Genomic DNA, 19048 nt, shown 5'->3' with positions numbered 1-19048 from the left:
TGGTGAAAAAATTTTTTAGTTAGTTTCATGATATACTTTATATCAAAGATAAAACCTTAAATTTATTTTAAATTTAATTCTTTTTGTTAAAAAAAGGGCTGACCTTTCATTCTTGAGAAGATTAGTTCCTCTTAACCACGTGATGAAACTTTGCTAATAAAAAGAACGCATGTGTGTATACGCTCTTACACCACACTTTGTACATAATTCCTAGCAGTCTTTTGGACTAAATACTTTCCCCATAACTTTATATTGAGCAGAAATGATGGCATCTTTTCAAATATATAATGTTAGCTCTGGGATTTAAAATTTAATTTCTAGTTTTCAGTGTCTTGCTAATTATGGGTTTGAGGCACATTTCATTAATACGTGTTCATCTTAGTATGCATTGATGAGGGGTGTGTGACTGTTTTGCTTTATATTCTTCTGATAAGTCAATTAATGGCAAGTCATTTTACTTCTATAAGCTCATTTTCCACTTTTGTATAAAGTGGAGGTTGTAGGTATGGGTGTGAAAGATGGGAGTTTAGATTAGAACAACTTGTAATTTCTCTTCCAGTTGTAAGTACTGTATAACATAATGGAAGCAAAATGCTTCCATGGCTCCGTGATCATGTCTGTATTCATTTGTTCATCACTGACTTGTCTCTTACTATGGGGATTTCCTATTATATACATGCTGCACATACATTTCCGAAAGATTTAGTTATAATCTAATCTTTTAGAATCTAAATTTAGTTGTAGTAATCTGTTTGGCTATTACACATTTAAAATTTACCAGAAGTGTCTTGATCAAACAAGAATTTGGGTTGGCTTTCAAAGAATGTGAACAAGGCTGAATATAAATAGAATTCGGGTCATTTATCAGTATCCATTCTCTTATTTCATTAGCTGAATTAATGTCTAAACATTCAGTCCAAGAAATATATGTAGCTCTTCTATTTTATTAATGGGTTAGCCTTATTCCTATCTTCCTTTTAGTTTGCAATAAGTACAAAATAGTTACAAATTCTAGAAGCTTGTTATAGTCTACCTCCTATGAAGTACTTAAGCAATACAATAAATACTACTGTCATTCTTTGTCTTCTACTTGCTCTTTTCTGGATATTTGGTTGTATGACTGTTTTTTCCTTTACTACTATCTAATCTAGTTCACAATGATTTTTGTGTTCTTAAAGAGAAAAAGTCAATGACTTAAATTATATCACCATAACTTTTGTAATCAGATGATCAGAGAAGATAGGATTAAAGCTAATAAATGCAGGGTCCTTTGAAATCCTCACATAAAAATAAACAGCAAAAGTACCAGCTTTATCTGGTATCTGACTGAGAAAATCAACCAATGTATATTGGTTTTGCACTTTACATGGTAATGTTGTCATTTATTTTTAGATATCCTTGGAACAGAAGATCTTATTGTGGAAGTGACTTCCAATGATGCTGTGAGATTTTATCCCTGGACCATTGATAATAAATACTATTCAGCGGACATCAATTTGTGTGTGGTGCCAAACAAATTTCTTGTTACTGCAGAGATTGCAGAATCTGTCCAGGCATTTGTGGTTTACTTTGACAGCACACAAGTAAGACTTTGTTTTCTGTGAAGGCTTGAATAAGAAATTACTGCATGCCTTCTTTTTTTCCCATTACATTTTATCTTATTATCTCTTTTCTGGTTTTGTTGGTTTATATTTTTTGTTCCTTCTAGAAATCGGGTCTCGACTGTGTCTCCTCATGGCTTCCACTGGCAGAAGCATGGTTACCTGAGGTGATGATCTTGGTCTGTGATAGAGTGTCTGAAGATGGTAAGGCATGTGGATGGGATGTGCATTTGCCATTCCTTGATAAATAGAGTACATCTGTTTCCTTAACTTAGGACATACATCCCATGTGACTTTATTGCTTTATGAAAATATTTTCAGCTATTTTTCTTTGGTATCTTGTAATATTTACTTTTTTTTAAGAATGGATACTTCAGGGTTGAGAAATCATTTTCTTTTTGTTATTTTAGATGCCTTTAGAATAGATACCTTTAGAATAACATTGACATTAAGGGAAACACATTGAGATTTATGAAGAATATTGCAGGAATAGTCATGTTTTGTTTTCTTCTTACTTATGAAGATTCTTTTGCATATTATTTTAGGTGTAAACCGACAGAAAGCTCAAGAATGGTGCATCAGACATGGCTTCGAATTGGTAGAACTTAGTCCAGAGGAGTTGCCTGAAGAGGATGGTAAGTGTTTATGTGTTAGTAGAAAATATGGCACTTAGATTCAGATATGAGAGATTATTTTAATTCAGGGAAGAAGAATCACAGCAAAATTCAAGAAACTTTTTTCCCCAGCTGTTTCAAGGATTTAAGCAAAATCCATTGATGTAGTCTTATACTTAGTGTGAGAATTCATTTATTTGGTTTTACCACCTGTTTTAGAACTTTAGAAAATGTGTGTTTTTCTTATGGATAAAGGTATAAGGCTGCTTTCTAAAATCTTTGTCATTTCCCCAATCCTTTTTCCTTTCCCCACTGCTGAAGAAGGAGAGTTAGACCTTCATAGTAGTTAAAGTTGATGTTTCTTATTTTGAATTCATAGTAACCTAAGACTGAATTCCCAGGAATCGCAGGGGACATTTCAGATCTATTTGAGTGTCTTTTGGACATTTGAAGCCAAAAAACAGACCCCTAATTTAATCCCCCACCTCCACCCCAGGTAGCTCTGCAATCGCTGTCCTCCGCTATTGCTGGACCTTCTATTTCTTCCCCTTTTCTACTCCCCTTCCCCATTTCTTTTCTCATCTTTTCTCCTTTGAAGTACACCTATTGTGGTATCTACCAGGATAAGAGGGTTTTTGGTTCACCAAAACCTTATAATCTGGTACAAGAGATGAAACTTACAGATAATTGAATTATCAAGTGGAATGTCATAAGTATTATAGAAGAAATAGTGGTGCTGTGGTATTTTAGAGACAGGAGAGCTTATTTTTGTTTAAAAGTGCAGAGAACGTGTTGGCATTGTGAACTCTCACGTGTCAGCTGCTCCATGGGGAAGAAGTTAGAAAAGGTCCTGGGCTTGTAGTGAGAGGACTGGTGGAGAGGTGGCATTGTGAATATGCCAGTTGTTCCAAAAGACATCCTGGGCAGGGAAAACCAACGTGAATTAAAGTACATAGATAAGACATAAGCAGTCATTTCATGAAACTTGTATTTTTATTAAGGAATTAAGAAATATTTTTCTATATTCTGGTTTTATTTATAATTTTTCCAAAATGCTGTTACCTTTGAGAATAAAACTTGCCAGGGAAGAAGAGAACAAAGCCGAAGTAAAAAGGCTGGTTTTTCTCCTTGCTCGTTTTAAAGAGTATTGAAAATTGGCAAATACATCTTTTTCTGTGTTTTTCTAGGTCCCTGAAACTTGTGCCCTGTTTTGTGTATGTGAACCTGTGTGATTTCTGGCAATAGAATTTTCTCTTTCTCTTGTCCTTGGGAGTCAGTATCTGACTGTTATCATTTTGGAATCTCTGCTCCTTTATACACTGTATTTCTCGTAGCCCTTTGTCTGAATAATGTTCTTGTATTCATTCAGATTAATCTTAAAATGGGTTTTTTGATATGTCATCTTTAGGTAACATAATGAAAACCTTCCTAGACTTTTAAAATACAAACTATTCCTAAGCCATATTTCCTCATCTTTTACTTGCATGTATTATTCGAACATGAATATAGAGACTTTATGCTAGTTTGTATTAATTTTCCTCTTATGGGTACTAGCTCTTCATTTCAGACCACATTTTTGGTTCCTGGTTATGTCATCTAAAATATTAGATATTCTTTTGAGAATTAAGTCATTCACAGTTAAGATAAACGTGACTTTTAGATTTTCATCCAAACATTGGTGGTGATAAACTTATCTTCGTAAGTTTTTCAAGTACTTAGTACTTATCTTTATTTTTATTTTTATTTCTTTCTTTATTTATTTGACACAGAGTCTCTCTCTGTCGCCCAGAGTGCAGTGGCGCGATCTCAGCTCACTGCAAGCTCTGCTTCCCAGGTTCACACTATTCTCCTGCCTCAGCCTCCCAAGTAACTGGGACTGTAGGCGCCCACCACCATGCCCGGGTAATTTTTTTTTTTTTTTTTTGGTATTTTTAGTAGAGACGGTGTTTCACCATGTTAGCCAGAGGATGGTCTCTATCTCCTGACCTCGTGATCCGCCTGCCTTGGCCTCCCAAAGTGCTGGGGTTACAGGCATGAGCCACCCCGCCTGGCTGAGTATTTTCAATTTAATCACTGTATTTTCAATTTGATCACTATATTTCTGTTAGGTTGGTAGGCTGGTATTCTTTAAATGATTCATCGATCCATTAAACAGTTGGTGAGTGCCTGCTGTTTTTCAGGCACTGTGCTAGGCAGTGGGCATATGAACTCAGTAAGACAAGATTCCTGCCCTCAAGGAGTTTCCAGTGTGGGGGAAGGTTACATTAGTAAATCATCAGTTCCAGTGCATCTTTCCTCTAGGAGAGATGTGCATAGAGTGGTATTGTTTCCACTTTCTGTAAGAATGGTGTAAGTGATTCGCCCTTGATCAAATAGCTAATAAGTGTCACAGCCTGGCTTCAAATTCAGATATTCTGACATGTAACTCTGTGCTCTTCCTGTTAAACCACCCAGGGCTAGGCTGGCCACTAGAGACAGGTTCTCTGTGGATTATGTTCTGTAAACTCAGGAAACTTTCCTTTTTTAACCACATGAAAACTATTTCTGTCATTGTTTTCCAGATGCAGCCTTACAGCCCTCAACATCTGCAGGATCTCCATTTCCTTTGTATACAATCATTCCTATGTTGTAGCTAAGAATACCACCTTTTTGGTACACTTGGGATTACAGCCCCATTATTCTGAGTAGTATCAGTCAAATTCCAGAAGCAGGATAGTACTCATAATAAACTAAGTTATTGTAATGACCCTTTGCCTGTCTCTTAGACTTGTAGTCATTTCACTTCTCACTCAGACTGTCTTTCTCTGATCAAGAAGTTCTTCTATAGATATCGATCATAAATAACACCTTATTCTTCTTTGGTTTCCAGCAGAGGATAGAGCATTTACATGATTTTATAGCATACTATTAATAAGAGGACTGTTCCTGCCTTAAGGAAACTCATTCTGTCTAGATTGGTATCTCTCGTACTGTGCCAGGAATGTGTGTAATAAGTGGAATCTTACATTTTCAGAATATAAATAGATTCCATTGGTGAGGATAACTTTTTTATATAACTGCCTTATATTGTGTGTTTATTTAATTGCTTTAGTTTCTGGAATATTCTTTTTTTTCCACTTGAAAGTTTTTAGTTTATTAATCACGAAAAAACCACAGCGGCCACAGATAACATCCTTCCAGCACCTTTGCTCCTTCAGCTTTTTGCCAGCACCAACACTGGCCTTTGTAGTCTGCCTAACTTTCTTCATGCTGTTCTTGCATTCCTTTCATTGCTTTCTTGAGGTCTTTTTCTTCTCACACAGGCCATGTCTTGTAAGTCTATGTTTGTGTTCCTTTTCGTTTGCATAATCCAAGGAATCATAAATTATGCCAAAGCCAGTAGTCTTGCCACCACCAAAATGAGTTCTGAATTCAAAGATGACATCTGGTGTGGTCTTGTACATTTTGGCTACTTTTTGCCAAATTTCTGTCTTAGGTAGTGTTGCCTTCCTGGGGTGAAGGACATCAATGACCATTTGTTTTCTCTGAAGTAGTTGGTTGGTCATGAACTTTCCAGTTTGGATAGTTACCATGTTGTTCATGATGGTGGTCAATCCTCAGACAGCTGAGGAGGAAATGAGTTTCTCTAGAGTATTATCGGGAGCTCCAAGCTCTGTATTTGTTTTTTTCCTTGTACAATGTGAACTAACAACTAAATAAACAAGATAACAAAACCACAATCATTTGAAAATATGGCTTGGGGGATATATACATAACATTTTCTTTTCTTTTTTGAGATGGAGTTTTGCTGTTGTTACCCAGGCTGGAATGGTGCCATCTTGGCTCACCACAACCTCCGCCTCCTGGGTTCAAGTGATTCTCCTGCCTCAGCCTCCTGAGTAGCTGGAATTACAGGCATGCGCCACCACACTTGGCTAATTTTGTATTTTTTAGTAGAGACGGGGTTTCTCCATGTTGGTCAGGCTGGTCTCGAACTCCCAACCTCAGGTGATCTGCCCGCCTCGGCCTCCCAAAGTGCTGGGATTACAGGCGTGAGCCACCGTGCCCGGCCATATTTTTGTGAATGTGTATGTATATCTGTATGAGTGTTATGTATAAATATGTATATTTCCCTCCCTGATTAGACGACTTCCCGGAATCTACAGGAGTAAAGCGAATTGTCCAAGCCCTGAATGCCAATGTGTGGTCCAATGTAGTGATGAAGAATGGTAAGTAACTTGGGACTCAAGTCATTTTTTTCCTCTTATTCCTTGTAAGTTTTAAATTATTCAGATACATGTGGGACCATTAGTACTATATGAAATCTGTAGATTTATTCCTATTTCAATTCCCTGATTGAAGGAAGTGCCAAAGGTAGCATTTCTAGGAATTTTTCATATATGTTTAATAGTTAATTCAGTAAGAATTTAGAGGTTGCCTGTAATACACCAAGCATTGTCTTTGGCTTTGAGAAGTACCTCCAAAATTATAGGACATAGACCCTATTATTAAGGAGCTCCTAGTCCAGCTATGAAATTCAAGCATATACTTTTCAAATGCCAGGTAACTATGCAAAGCAATCTGTGAAGAGTACAGATGACTGATGCAGGCAGTAAAGTGCATAGAATCAGAAATATGACTGTTGTGTTAGGCTCAAGTATGAAGAGAGAGCTTCAAGGAGAAAGTGTGTCCTGACAGTAGTTTTCACAGGAAGGTCAAGATTTGGACTGATGAAAGGTGAGAGTGGCAAGTGGAGAAGGAAGCATGACATAGAGAATAACAGTTGTATGTTCTGACCAGCCTGGGCAACATGGTGAGAGCCCATCTCTATAAAAATTAGCTGGTCATGGTGATATGTGCCTGTGGTCCCTGCTACCTGGGAAGCTGAGGAGGGGGAATTGCTTGAGCCCAAGAAGTCAAGGCTGCAGTGAGCTGTGGTTACGCCACTGCGTACCAGCCTGGGCAACAAAAAAAGCTACGTGTTCTAGGGTCACTAAGAGAGTATCACCTAGCATTTGGAGCTAGCTTAGAGAGAGGCCTGAATGCCAGTCAGGAGAATTTTAGCTTTTTCCTGTAAAAATCGGTGAGTCACTGAAGTTTTTTAAATAAGGGGTTGATGCAAAGAAGGTGGTGTGCAGGGAGGTTTGACAATTGAAGAAAGTCAAGATAGAGTCTGAAGTAAGGGAGACCAGAGCTTTTGCAACAGTTGAAGAGTGAGATGCTGAGGCTGGGGGTAATGTAGTGGCAGTGGCCATGAGGCAGAAGACTGGATCCGAAGTACAATCTAAGGAGGGTAGGCTAGTGCACACTGGCCTCTTATAGTCTGCGTTAGTTCCCTAGGGCTATGGTAACAAAGTACCACAGACCATATGACACAGAACAACATGAATGCATTGTCTCATAGTTCCCAAAGCCAGAAATCCAAAATCAGGGTGTTGGCAGAGCCATGGTCCCTCTGAAGGTGCCAGGGAAGGGTCTGTTTCAGGCCTGTCTTCTAGCTTCCAGTAGTTCCTTAGCTTGTGGCAGCATAACTCCAGCCTTCACATGGTGTTTTCCCTAGGTGCCTGTCTGTGTCCACATTTTACAGTCACATCGAAGTAGGGATCTACCTACTACAGTATGACCTCATCTTAATATATCTGTAGTCAACCTGTCCAAATAGGGTCACATTCTGAGATACTGGAGGTTAGGAATTCAACATACAAATTTGGTGGGGGATACAGTTCAGTCCATAACATAGTCTTTTAGGAATTGCTCCCTGTATAGGGTTTTTCTGTCTTATAGCTCTGGGCTGCCTCAACAAGTATGCTGAGTGAGACACTACAGAAGGGAATGAGAAAAATCATATTTTACAGCCAGGCGATGTGGCTCACATCTGTAATCCCAGCACTTTGGGAGGCCGAGGTAGGCGGATCACAAGGTCAGGAGATCAAGACCATCCTGGCCAACATTGTGATACCCTGTCTCTACTTAAAAAATATAAAAATTAGCTGGGTGTGGTGGCACGTGACTGTAATCCCAACTACTCTGGAGGCTGAGGCAGGAGAATCACTTGAACCAGGGAGTCAGAGGTGGCAGTGAGCTGAGATTGTGCTACTGCACTCCAGCCTGGCAACAGAGCAAGACTCCATCTCAAAAAAAAAAAAAAAAAAAACACACACACACACAAAATGAAAAAATCGTATTTTACAGTGAGCTTACCCCATCTTTCCTGATAAAGGTCAAGTAGAAGACCAGTTTTATGGAAATAGAATATTTCACTTCAGTTTTTGGTAGACCCTTGAGTGTTAAGTGAGATTGGTGCCCTTTAGCTTTCCTGTGGTCTGATCTAAACCTTGTCATCATTAGAGAAGTTCCTTCTGGCATAATAAGGTATTCCTTCCTCTCCTTTCCTTCCCCTCTCCATCCTCCTTCCTCCTTTTTTCTTTCTAGGAGGAATCTTATGTCTGTTACATTGAATTGCAAGGGTGCTAGATTCTATTTTATTGATGTAGCAGTCTAGATAGATCTAGAAAGAATAAGGAATTTTTGGGGTTTTTTTTACTTCTCCAACTTTTTTTTTTTTTTTTTTTTTTTTTAGACAGTCTTACGCTGTTGCCCAGGCTGGAGTGCAGTGGTGCGATATTGGCTCACTGCAACCTCTGCCTCCCAGGTTCAAGCAACTCTCCTGCCTCAGCCTCCTGAGTAGCCAGGATTACAGGTGCACACCACCACTCCCAGCTAGTTTTTGTATTTTTAGTAGAGACAGGGGTGTTTTACCATGTTGGTCAGGCTGGTCTCGAACTCCTGGACCGTGCGATCTGCCCGCCTTGGCCTCCAAAGTTCTGGGATTACAGGCGTGAACCACCCCACCTGGCCTCTCCAACCTTTATTTTAGGTTCAAGGAGCACATGTGCAGATTTGTTACGTGGGTAAATTGTGTGTTGCTGGGGTTTGGTGTGCAAATGATTTTGTCACCCAGGTCACAGGTAGTGAGCATAGTACCTGATAGGTAGTTTTTCAAACCTCACCCTCCTCCTACTATCTCCCCTCAAGTAGACCCCAGTGTCTGTTGGGCCTCTTTTTATCTCCATGTGTATTCAGTGTTTAGCTCCCACTTATAAGCAGGAACATGTAGTATTTGGTTTTTTGTTGTTGTTGCTGTTTTTACTTCACTTAGGATTATGGCCTCCAGCTGTGTCCATGTTGCTGCAAAGGATATGACTTTCTTCGTTTTTATGCCTGTGTAGTATTCCGTGGTGTATGTGTACCACACTTTTTAATACAGTCCACCGTTGATGGGCATCTACATTGATTCTATGTCTTTGCTATTGTGAATAGTGTTGTGATGAACATACACATTCATGTGTCTTTTTGGTAGAATGATTTACATTCCTTTGGGTGTATACTCAGTAATGGGATCGCTGGGTTGAATGGTAATTCTATTTTAAGTTCTTTGAGAAGTCTCCAAACTACTTTCCACAGTGCCTGAACTGATTTACAGTCCCACCAGCAGTGTATAAGTACTTCCCTTTCCTCTGCAACCTCACCAACATCTGTTATTTTCTCACCTTTTAATCATAGCCAGAATAAGGAGTTTTTCATTTATGTGTTTATCTCTCTGTTACCAAAACAAATTCAAATTAAGACTTAGTCCTTCTCATTCATCTATTCAGCAAATCCTTGTTGAGCATTTACCATAGGAAGGCTATAAAAATAAGATTTGGAACATAAACTGGATCAATTTAGAATAAAATTATATTCAGTGGTGCTTGTTATATTTATGAGAACTATTTTCACAAAATCTTTGGCTTTATTCACTTTTTGAAAAATCTGTGTCCCAAGTTCGTATATTAAAGAACTATTGCCTTGTAATGTACACTTATGGCTATAAATTGAGAAGCTGGACTAAACAGGCTTTATTACTTTGGAAGTATGGTCAAAGGTGTTTCCTGAAAAAATGCCATTTTACTTGTTTTAGACACTAAACAATATTCTTAAAAGAACTGCAAAGCAAGGAGGTACATTGTGGATTTTTCATGGTTCTTTGCGCTGAGGTTTCCTCGCTTTCTTTTTTTTTCTTTAGAGTACTGGTACACTAGTTTCCTGTTAACCAAAAAACAACATACTGCCATTAATTAGCCTAATTTCATGTTTAAGAGGATCCTAGTGTAAGTGGTATGAAGATACAGTGAATGACATTTTGATGCAACCCAGGTCTTAGGAAGTGTGAAGGACATCTTTTTAGAGCCCTGCATCTTACTCTAGAGACAAAGCTCTCTGGATGTATGATGGTTCATGTTACTCTTCCAGGGTAACCTACCTCCTATGCTGTTTGTAGAGCCTGCTTTGCTGGCGATCTGTCTGCGTGCCCAGTGAAATGTGCCTTCCTCAGCCTGCTTTTCTTGAATGTCCAAGTGTTGTCTGCCAGCAGGTGCTCAGACTGGTTTATTTGTTTTAGGGGTCTCTGTTTTTCCTACTCTTTTTTTCTCTTTTATTTTCTCCCCTTTTCTCTTTTTTAAATTGTGGTTAAATATACATAAGATTTGCCATTTAAAATATGCATTTCAGTGGCAGTAAGTGCATTCACGTTGTTGTACAACTATTGCCACCAACAAAAATTTTTAAGCCAAAAATTTTTTTTAATTAAGTTTGTTGACAAAGTAAAAAAACATAATAGAGGTACTGATTACCTTTTTCAAGACATTCATAATGATCAACTTTTGTTGTTTTGGTTAGAAAAATTACTATAATCACAATTGATTCTTTGGGATTATTACATTGGAAAATTATATAATGTCAGTTGATTATTTGGGATTATGTATTGTCTAGTTAGTATTTATTGAGCAGTAATAGAACATTTAGGTTATGTCATGCCACTAATTTTGTACAGTTGCAGAAAAATATTTGTTTGAAACTCTTTTAAAAATATTTAAATATGCTCAATTTGAAAAAACAATTCCAGTTCTTGTAAGGATTATGAACATCTAGCTGTTGCAACAAATGGCTCTGAAAACACACAAATCTAACTCAGGTTTTATTTCTTTGCAGTTTCTTGGACATTTGACATTCAAAGGTCGAATATTTTATGTGAAAATCTAGTTAATTAAAAATGTGAGAGATGAATTGCATTCCTTCCTGCCCTCCACCCAGATAAAGTGGGTGTGTTTTCTATATGGGAATTCATGATTTAATGAGGGATTATTATAAGTCCGAACAACTTACTTGATTATAGAATATCTTCATAACTTTTTTCATTTAGTCTCTTCTTAAAAGTTAGTAATACACAAGCGACCAAAGGAAAAATAGATAAATTGGACTTCATCAAAATTAAAAATGTTCATACTTCAAAGGACACTGTCAGGAAAGTGAAGGATAAAAGATAACCCTCAAAATGAGGGACAATATTTGTAAAACATGTATCTTATAAGGATCAGCAGAATGTATCTAGAATATATAAAGAACTCTTACAACTTAGTAATAAAAAGACAACTAATCCAGTATAAAAATGGTTAAGAATTTGGATAGGCAAGAAGATACACAAACGGCCAGTAAGAACATGAAAAGATGCTTAACGTTGGCTGGGCATGGTAGCTCACGCCCGAAATCCCAGCACTTTTGGAGGTCAAGGCAGGAGGATTGTTTGAGGTCAGGCATTGAAAACTAACCTGGGCAACATAGTGAGAACTTTGTCTCTACAAAAAAAATTTAAAAATCAGCCAGCCATGGCGGCATGCACCTGTAGTCCCAGCTACTGGAGAGGCTGAGGCAGGAAGGATCACTTGAGCCTAGAGTTCAGTGCTGTGGTGATCTAAGATTGTGCTACTGTACTTCAGCCTGGGCAACAGAGACCCCAATCCAGTATTGAAAAAGAAAAGAAAGAAAAGATGATTAATATCATTAGTCACCAGGAAAATGCATATCACAATGAAATACCACTTCACACTAGGATGGCTAGGGTCAGAAAGATAATAACAAATGTTGGTGAGGATGTAGAGAAATTAGAATCCTTGTACACTGATGGTGGCAATATAAAATGGTGCTGCAGCCACTTTAGAGAGTTTAGTAGTTGCTCAAAAAGTTAAACATAGGCCGGGTGCGGTGGCTCACGCCTGTAATCCCAGCACTCTGGGAGGCCGAGGCAGGTGGATCACAAAGTCAGGAGATAGAGACCATCCTGGCTAACACGGTGAAACCCCGTCTCTACTAAAAAATACAAAAAATTAGCCAGGCGTGGTGGCGGGCACCTGTAGTCCCAGCTGCTCGGGAGGCTGAGGCAGGAGAATGGCGTGAACCCAGGAGGCAGAGCTTGCAGTGAGCCAAGATCGCGCCACCCCACGCCAGCCTGGGCGACAGAGCAAGACTCCATCTTAAAAAAAAAAAAAAAAAAAAAAGTTAAACATAGATTTACCATATGACCCAGCAGTTCCACTCCTGTCTGTATACGCGAGAGAACTGGAAACATGGGCACACAAAACAGTGTGTATAAGTGTTCATAGCAGTATTATTCGTAATTGCCAAAAAGTGAGAAAAACTGCTGAAAACAAAATGTGATGTATCCATACAATGGACTATTATTCAATCATAAAAATGAAGCATGCTACAATGTGGATGATCTTCAAAAATGTTATGCTAAGTGAAAAAAGCCTGACATGAAAGGCTACATGCTATAGGATTTCATTCATATGAAATATCCGGAATAGTTAAATGCGTAAAGATAGAAAGTAGATTAGTGGTTCCCAGGGGCTGGGAGGAGAGGTTGCTCATGGGTATGGCATTTCTTTCTGGGGTGATGAAAATGTTCTGGAATTAAATGGTGGTGATGGTTGCACAACTTTGTGAGTATACTAAAAACCACTGAATCATACATTTTTAAAAGGCTGGATTTTATGATATGTAAATTAAATCTCAATAAAAAGAAAGAAAAAGAGGAAGGAAATGATACCACCAATGATGATAATAGTAATAGTAGAAAAGGTGGTGGTGGTGATGATGGAAAAGGGAGAAGTGGCAGTGATACTAATAGCACCTGAGGGTATATGTGCAAAATCTCATTTAATCCTCACAAAAGCCACATGAGTTAGGCTCAGTGAAGCCAAGTAATTTCCCCAAGGTCATATAGCTCATCAGTTCTCAAACTTGTTTGCACATTGGAATCACCTGGGAACTTCAGTGACCTAGGAAGCTTTTGAAACCTATGCTACCTGAGCCTCACCCAAGGGAGGGGCAGCTACAGTGTTTTTTAAGTGCCTCCGGGATTCAAATATACAGCCATGGTTGAGAACCACTGACATAAATGATAGTCTTCTAGTTCTAACTTGTAAGAGTCTGTGCTTAATCCATGGGAATAAATTCATCATTTTGAAAGCCACGTTAGTCCCTTGCCTGACCTGCTTTCTCTAATTCCTAAATTATGTAGTATTGAAAAGTGACTTTTGGCCAGGCACGGTGGCTCACGCCTGTAATCCCAGCACTTTGGGAAGCCAGGGTGGGCAGATCAGTTGAGGCCAGGGGTTCGAGACCAGTCTGGCCAACATGGTGAAACCTCATCTCTACAAAAAATACAAAAGTTAGCTAGGTGTGGTGGTGCACGCCTGTAATCCCAGCTACTTGGGAGGCTGAAGCACAACAATCACTTCAACTCAGAAGGCAGAGGCTGCAGTGAACTGAGATTGCACCACTGCACTCCAGCCTGGGCGACAGAGTGAGACTCTGCTCAAAAAAAGAAAAAGAAAAAGAAAAGTGACTTTTCAAGTCAGAGAAAGAAGACAGGACTATGTTTAATATGGAGTCACCTATAGGGAAAGGTGAAAATAGTGGACATTCCTTCTCGTACTTCCTGTGTATTTGTTTCTAGTGTGGTTTAGTATCATGCAGAGGTCAGCAGTGCTGTGACAGTCCTTCTTGAGATCTGAAGGAAATAATACAGCTTTTATAAGTAGCTAATTGTCTGGGAGCATAATTTAGGTGCTGAATGTATCTGGGCCATTTGAGTTTTCTTCTGCTGACCTCAGATCTCTCTAGTCCATATTTAAGCTCCAGTTTCAAGTGTTGATTAATTCATACAAACAATATTTCTTGAGTACTTGCTCTGTGCAAAGTATTGGTCTGTTTGGGACATATCAGTGAACAAATTAAACAAAAATGTCTGTGCTTAGGAGCTTTCATTCTGGTGGGAGGCTATAGTCAATAAACAATACAAGCAATTAGTATGTTATATAGTATATTAGGAGATGATAAGTGATATGGGAAAATAATAAAGCAGAGTTAGAGACATTGAGATTGCTGTGTAGATTGCAATGTTAAATAAGGTGGTTCGAGGTAGGTCTTCTTGAGATTTGAGCAAGGAGATAAGGTGTTTCACCATGTGGATATCTGGGAGAAAAACATAGCAGGGACACGGAACAGCTATAGCAAAGGCCCTAAGGTGAGAGCACACCCGGTGTGTTTGAAGGATATATTAGGACGCTTGCTGGCTGAGCAGGAGAGGTCAGAGAGGTAAGAAACGGCTAGATTATTTGGGGCTTCGAAGGCCATCATAATAACTTTGACATTTACTCAGAGTAAACTAGGAGACTGTTGCAGGGTATTGAGTGGGAAAGTGATATGATCTGATAAGGTCTAAAAAGATCACTCTGGCTGCTCTGTGGAGAGTAGATGATGAGGGTGAAGAGCAACCAAGATCTCTTAGGGGCCTATTATAATATTCCAAATGAGATAGAGTGATGGCTAAGATTGGGGCTGGGACAATGAAAGCGGTAAGAAAAGGCTGAATTCCAGATATATTGTGAGATAGAGCCAGCATGGTTTCCTGCTGGTTTAGATATGGGATACGAGAGAAAGAGAGTAGTCAAGGAATACAACAGGATTTGGGCCTGAACACTTAAAAGATTAGTTGTCGTCAACTGAAATGAGGCAGCTATAAGATGAAGCAAACAGGGTCACTTATCAGTAGTTCAGTTTTGGACATGTTGTGTTTGACATGGCTACTGAGACCTCCAAGTGGCTGCTAGACCTCCAAGTGGAGATATCAAGTAGCCAGTTTGCGAGATGTGTGGAGTTTGGGGAGAAAGGCATTTAAAACCTTGAGCCTTGATGAGATCACCAAGGGAGTGAATGCAGTACTTAAAGAAGACCAAGGACTCAGCCCAGGGACATTGCAACATCAAGAGACAGGGAGAAGAGAAGGCACCAGTAAAGGAGACTGAGGAAGAAAGGTCAATGAGGTAGGAAAACCAGGAGAGTGGAGTCTTATTCTGGAAGCAAAAGTGAAGAGTGTTTCAAGGTGGAAGGAGTGGTCGCCTATGCCAAATGCTGCTAATAGGTCAAGTAGGATGAGAATAGAGAGCTGACCCTTGGATTTAGCATTAGTGAACTTGAAGAGCAGTTTCAGTGAAATAGGTTGAAAGAGAAAAATTGAAGATAGTGACTATAAAAACTCTTAAAAATTTTGCAGGAAAGGGGAGCAAGGAAATAGGTGAGAGCTGGAGAGAAAAATGTGGTTGAGATTTTTATTGTTTGAGATGAGAATAAGAGCAGGACGTTCATAAGCTGATGGAAAAGATCCAATAGAGGGTGAAAAATGGATGAAGTAGGAAAGAGAAGGGAGACTTACCGGAGTGATGTCCTTGAGTAGGTAGAAGGGATGGGCTCCAGTGTACAAGTAGAGGTACTGGCTTTGCACAGGAGGAGGAAAGTAAACCTAGAAAGACATGGGAAAGGGGGTGTGTGGATGCAAATGGGGCTCAGTGGGGTGATGTGGCATGAGAATCTGTGGAAGTTTCTTCTGATTGCTTCAGTTTTCTCAGTGAAGTAGGAGGCCAGGATATCACTTGAGAGGGCAGAAGGGAGGAAGTAGCATTAGCATTTGAGGAGAGAGGAGAAAATGTGAAGTAGTCATTTGGGAGAGAGAGAGTAAATGAACCTATAGGGATGTGGCGTATGATTTGCCAGGCAGCATTAAGGGACCCAACTTGAAATTTGGTGTCATAAAACTAAAGTCAAGTCAGGCAGCCTGGGGGTGTGTGTGTGTGTGTGTGTGTGTGTGTGTGTGTGTGTGTGTGTGTATGTACATGTGCATGTAGTAATCAGTTCTGCTTTTGCTAAGCAAATGTTATCACAGCAAGAGAGAGGCAAGGGATTCAGTAGTATATATAAGAGATTAATTATAATAATCATGGAATTTGAGCTAAAAAGGGGAGAGTGGAAATCAGTTGGAGTGGGTCAGTAAAAAGATGGTAGTTTTGAGTCCTGGTGCAGTGGAAGAATAATTGGGTTAAGGTACTATAGGGAGAGAGAGGGACTTGGAAAAACAGGTGATGCATGAAGTTGAAATTACGGAGGGGTTGTAGTTATTGGTAATAATAAGGTCTGGGTATGACCTTGGGAGTACATGGCTACAGTAGTGTCGAGGACAACATCCATGAAATGGAGGAATTCAATAAAACTGAGACTCAGATTGGTTGAATGGTTGTCTATATATTGAACTTGCTAAAAATTAAGACATCTGCCTTCAAATAGTTTGTGTGAGAGTATCAGTAGGCTCCTATATTCAGAGATTTTAGCAATGATTTAATCCAGTGATTCTCAACTGAGACGCAGTGGGGGTATGGAAATACATATCACATGCTTTACAAGCCCTCTGAAGATGTTGATTGCCTGGCTCCCATTGAGAATCACTTAACTATTAAGCGCTATTACTAAGTGGTTGATAGATGTGCCCTCAACTGCATTGGGTAGAAACTGTTAGGAAGTTTTGAGCTAGTCTGTTCATCCAGTACAGGAATGGCTTCTATAGCATCCTTGCCAGGATCATACACCCTTTTTGGCTGAACGCTTTAAATAACAGCACCTTGTGAAGCAGTCTAGAAGCAATTAATTGCATAGAGAACTCCAAGAACTGTTTTGTTCATTCTTAGCAGATAGAATATATTTTTATGCTGGTAGCTTAAGCACTTTAACAAGGAAAGGATCTATATTTTACTTTGTGTCATAATGCTGAGAGCAGTGGTGAAAATTTTATCTGTCGGTGTATTTCCCCTTGCGTCTACCTTGTTACTAGCTTTCATTTTGATGACTCTTTTTCCTAGTCTCCCTAGTAGGAGGTGAAGAAAGTTCCAGCAGAATTGGAAAAGATTTAGCTCAGGGAGACTGAAATGACCAAGGGGATGGGAACAATAGAAATTGTCTAATATAATAAATAAGTGTGGACAAACCAGAGCTGAGAAGAGATTTAATTGGAATCTGTATTACAGGGTATGTATAAGACAGATATGGACCTGATTTCCCAAATTCCAGATTGCTGTAACTCAGAGACATTCCCTAAATCTTAAAATGAAGGCCTTACTGAACATAGCAGGCAGTAATCTATGGAGTACTTCATATTAAGAGATGGTCTAGGCAAAAAGTAGATATGATTCAATAAGCCTACAGTGAATTCTCATTAATGACAATTGTACCTAATTCAAATTGAAAAGTACTTGGCCTAAACTTTTGAGTCTGTTATTTTGAAAAGCAATCATATTTTTCTTCCCAGTATTTATCTATGCAGTATTTTTACTAGGTCCTCTACTAGTTAGGTTCACCCAGATTACATGTTCTTGTGTTTTATGAAACTTAATAAGGAGCATTGTTTTGTTTGGCATGATAGTGTATGTCAGTTAGCCTGATGAAAACATTTAGAACATACAATCTCCATGCATGCATCTGGTATGGCTTCTTCCTTTTACAGGTGGGGAAAAACAGGACCCAAAGAGGAGAGGTAACATGCTCATATTCACACAGTGAGTTTGTAGCCAACGTGAGACCACGACAGGTCTCCTGATTAAGAGTGTTACATGTTTTTCCATGACAGTGTGTTGGTTTATATTACTGGGCAGTTGGAGAAATGAGCACAGAGTAGTTCAATAATTTACGTTAGGTTGGGTGGGAAATCACTGGCCAAGCCAGATGAGTTCATTGGCTACAAAACTCCCCTTAGCCTAGGTGCTCTCTGACATGAGTAAGATTTTAATGAGACTGTGTGGAAATGATGATGATAGCTGAGATTTTGGGCTTTTTGGCTTATTTCTTTTAAATATATCCTTTTAAATAATTTAGGCCATCTGGAATGATGGAGATGCTTTATCCCACGGTGTTTGCACTTAATCCAAAGTACAGCTAAGGATAGTTAATTTAATACTCATGCATTCCTTATAAATGAAAGATAGTTTATATTTATTTTTAATTATTTTACTTGGAGTCACAACAGGTTATTCTCTTCGGTTTGAATTATAATTCTTATTTGTACATAGTAGGTGCTGTTAATAGCTTTTTGTTACTTAATATGAGATTTAAGGGCAAACAGGTTAAATTACAGTACTATAGTTATAGGCTAATTATTATTCTAGAAAGAGATTTGTAAATTTTCCTGATAGACATAACTTCCCTTTCTTTTCTTTTCTTTTCTTTTCTTTTCTTTTCTTTTCTTTTCTTTTCTTCTTTCTTTCTTTCTTTCTCTCTCTCTCTCTTTCTTTCTTTCTTTCTATCATTACGCTTTAAGTTCTGGGGTACATGTGCACAACATGCAGTTTTGTTACATATGTATACATGTGCCATGTTGGTGTGCTGCACCCATTAACTCGTCATTTACATTAGGTATATCTCCTAATGCTATCCCTCCCTGCTACCCCCACCACATGACAGGCCCCAGTGTGTGATGTTCTCCTTCCTGTGTCCAAGTGTTCTCATTATTCAATTCCCACCTATGAGTGAGAACATGCGGTGTTTGGTTTTCTGTCCTTGCGATAGTTTGCTGAGAATGATGGTTTCCAGCTTCATCCATGTCCCTATAAAGGACATGAACTCATCCTTTTTTATGGCTGCATAGTATTCCAT

At 38.9% G+C, this 19048-nt stretch overlaps 1 protein-coding gene and 1 pseudogene across 2 annotated transcripts in view; one reads left to right on the top strand and one right to left on the bottom strand.

Annotated features, from left to right (window-relative positions):
* Positions 1-19048, top strand: part of AAGAB (alpha and gamma adaptin binding protein) — a 59988-nt gene that overhangs the window by 21829 nt on the left and 19111 nt on the right. For both annotated transcript variants that reach the window (XM_008016144.3, XM_008016145.3), the window contains exons 2-5: positions 1393-1583; positions 1709-1805; positions 2147-2236; positions 6340-6423. In XM_008016144.3, the coding sequence (XP_008014335.3) occupies positions 1393-1583; positions 1709-1805; positions 2147-2236; positions 6340-6423 (462 nt within the window). The remainder of the gene's footprint in view (positions 1-1392; positions 1584-1708; positions 1806-2146; positions 2237-6339; positions 6424-19048) is intronic.
* LOC103245431 (small ribosomal subunit protein eS24 pseudogene) lies at positions 5154-6061 on the bottom strand (annotated as a pseudogene).

Source organism: Chlorocebus sabaeus, chromosome 26 (genome assembly GCF_047675955.1).
Source record: "Chlorocebus sabaeus isolate Y175 chromosome 26, mChlSab1.0.hap1, whole genome shotgun sequence".
In the NCBI taxonomy this organism is placed as follows: Eukaryota; Metazoa; Chordata; class Mammalia; order Primates; family Cercopithecidae; genus Chlorocebus; species Chlorocebus sabaeus.
The sequence above is the reverse complement of the archived record's forward strand: the minus strand, read 5'-3'. Positions and strand labels throughout refer to the sequence as shown.